The 2,131-nt window shown below is 46.8% G+C and overlaps 1 protein-coding gene across 1 annotated transcript; it reads left to right on the forward strand.

Moving 5' to 3' along the window:
* The first annotated feature begins 464 nt into the window (after positions 1-464).
* LOC120651332 (peptidyl-prolyl cis-trans isomerase-like) lies at positions 465-1,389 on the forward strand. The gene has a single exon (XM_039928812.1). It carries the CDS (start codon positions 574-576, stop codon positions 1,138-1,140), a length of 567 nt encoding a protein of 188 aa, XP_039784746.1. The 5' UTR covers positions 465-573; the 3' UTR covers positions 1,141-1,389.
* The last annotated feature ends 742 nt before the right edge of the window (positions 1,390-2,131 follow it).

Consider the following 2,131-nt stretch of genomic DNA (forward strand, 5'->3'; position numbering starts at 1 on the left):
CCCAACAGTCCAAGGCTGAAGCAGTGATTAATAAAGTGGCAATTTCTGAAGACTTTTTCAAGAAAAAAAGGATATGGTGTCATTTTTTCAGTCAAGTATTGATCACGTCATTTTTCATTTCATGCGATGCTCTAGAAATTATTTGATCTAAATTCTAACATACAAACATTGCCATTATCGCCTTAAAAATAGATAAGTCATTATATTATTTGACTTGAAATAACTTTAATAGTTTTCGTAATTTTATTTACTGTGGTCTAATGATACATGGTTGCTATAACTAATAGTGAAAGGTCAATAAAAGCACCGAACTAGAATGAACGGAGCAGCATACATTAGAGGTCAAAGTTAGAAAAGCCTGTCGCACGCATATATACCACAGTGGGCATACAGTTGTCTGTAAGCATCTTCTTTATCTCAAAAGCCGTTCTTCTCTCCAAGGTCCGTTTGCACTTCTATATATAGCCATCATCACCTCCTTACAGGCAAGTAGCCTCAAGTCAAGTCGAGCACAAGTCTCGCTCTCTAGCAAGTTTTGCCCGTGAACACGCTCGATCTCTGTCAATCTCTCCCATGGCACCGACCAGGAGCAACCCAACAAACCCCAGGGTGTTCCTGGACCTCAACATCGGCGGCGAGCGCGTGGGCCGCGTCGTCATCGAGCTGTTCGCTGACAAGGTGCCCAAAACGGCGGAGAACTTCCGGCTGCTCTGCACCGGCGAGCGCGGCACCGGGCGGTGGTCGGGCAAGCGCCTGCACTACAAGAGCGCGCCGTTCCATCGGGTGGTGCCCGGGTTCATGTGCCAGGGCGGGGACATCACCGCGAGCAACGGCACCGGCGGTGAGTCCGCGATCGGAGACGGCCGGTACTTCCCCGACGAGGGGCTCGGCGCCGTCCGGCACGACGGCCCCGGCGTGGTGTCCATGGCGAACGCCGGGCCCAACACCAACGGCTCCCAGTTCTTCATCACCTTCGCCGAGGCGCCGTGGCTGGATGATCGCCACGTCGCGTTCGGCCGCGTCGAGGACGGGATGGACGCCGTGCGCGCCATCGAGAAGGCCGGTTCCATGAGCGGCAGGACGGTGAGGCCCGTCATCATCGCTGACTGCGGCCAGCTAAACTACCGCGCCCCGTTCTGATTAATAAGGATTAAACTTTACTCTCTACTAAACCTGACAACTGTACGTATACGTATTCGTGTGCGTACAATTATAAGATACGTGTGAGAAACTATGTAGAGCATATGTGTGGTTTTGTCCTCTTCGTTCAAACATGTGCACCTATTGTTGTGTTGTGTTGACCGCTGTATATGACTAATTAATGCTGATGCGTGTGAGATCAAATGGTTATTGAATTAATAAATTGCTCACTTTTGGGTTTGGTGCCAATTCAAGTGGTCTTGTTTTCTTTCACCTTCAACTCATTTCAAGTAACTAGCTAGTGTCTAGTTGGTGATTTGGTTTCTCACACAACCATTCTCCGTTTTGTGTTTGCATATGTACATGCAATGAATGTTCTTGAGAAGGCTCGATTGTTTTTCCCAATTGGGTAAGGGAAGGTGTGTGAAGCTTCAGTGATGGTGACAACAAGGTCCCATGGCTGGAAGCAATACTGCACAACCGACCGTGACAAGCATGCACTGCAATGCGTAGAATCAAAGCTGGAGGAATTTGCACGAGTCAAGGTCATCAGGGTTGTGTGTTGGGCAGAGATTCCACAACTCTTTTTGAAAAAAGAAAGATGCTTCATGGCGAGCTGCCACAGGAGTCGTCCAAATTGCTTTTGATTCAAATGAACTCGCTACATTTCATCTCCAGTGGCGATGGGACAGTTAAACCCCAAGGCACAACTGTACATATGGAAAACTATACATGTTTTGGATTATTGATAAAAGTCCGACCTCAGATGTTGACACCATACATACTTATACAGAGATACACTTATTTTAAAGTGAGAAATCATGATATTTTCTACCTCAAAAATGTCCGACCAAATGCATGTTGATTCACAACATTATCATGAAGCACCTAAAAAGTGATCATATTTAAAGTGCACTCTCCTCTTCATGAAGAGTGCATTTCTAAACAAATTAGTGGGGGTGCGAAAAGACTCTCATTGGCCACATCAATA

Source organism: Panicum virgatum, chromosome 9K (assembly GCF_016808335.1).
Source record: "Panicum virgatum strain AP13 chromosome 9K, P.virgatum_v5, whole genome shotgun sequence".
Taxonomy (NCBI): Eukaryota; Viridiplantae; Streptophyta; class Magnoliopsida; order Poales; family Poaceae; genus Panicum; species Panicum virgatum.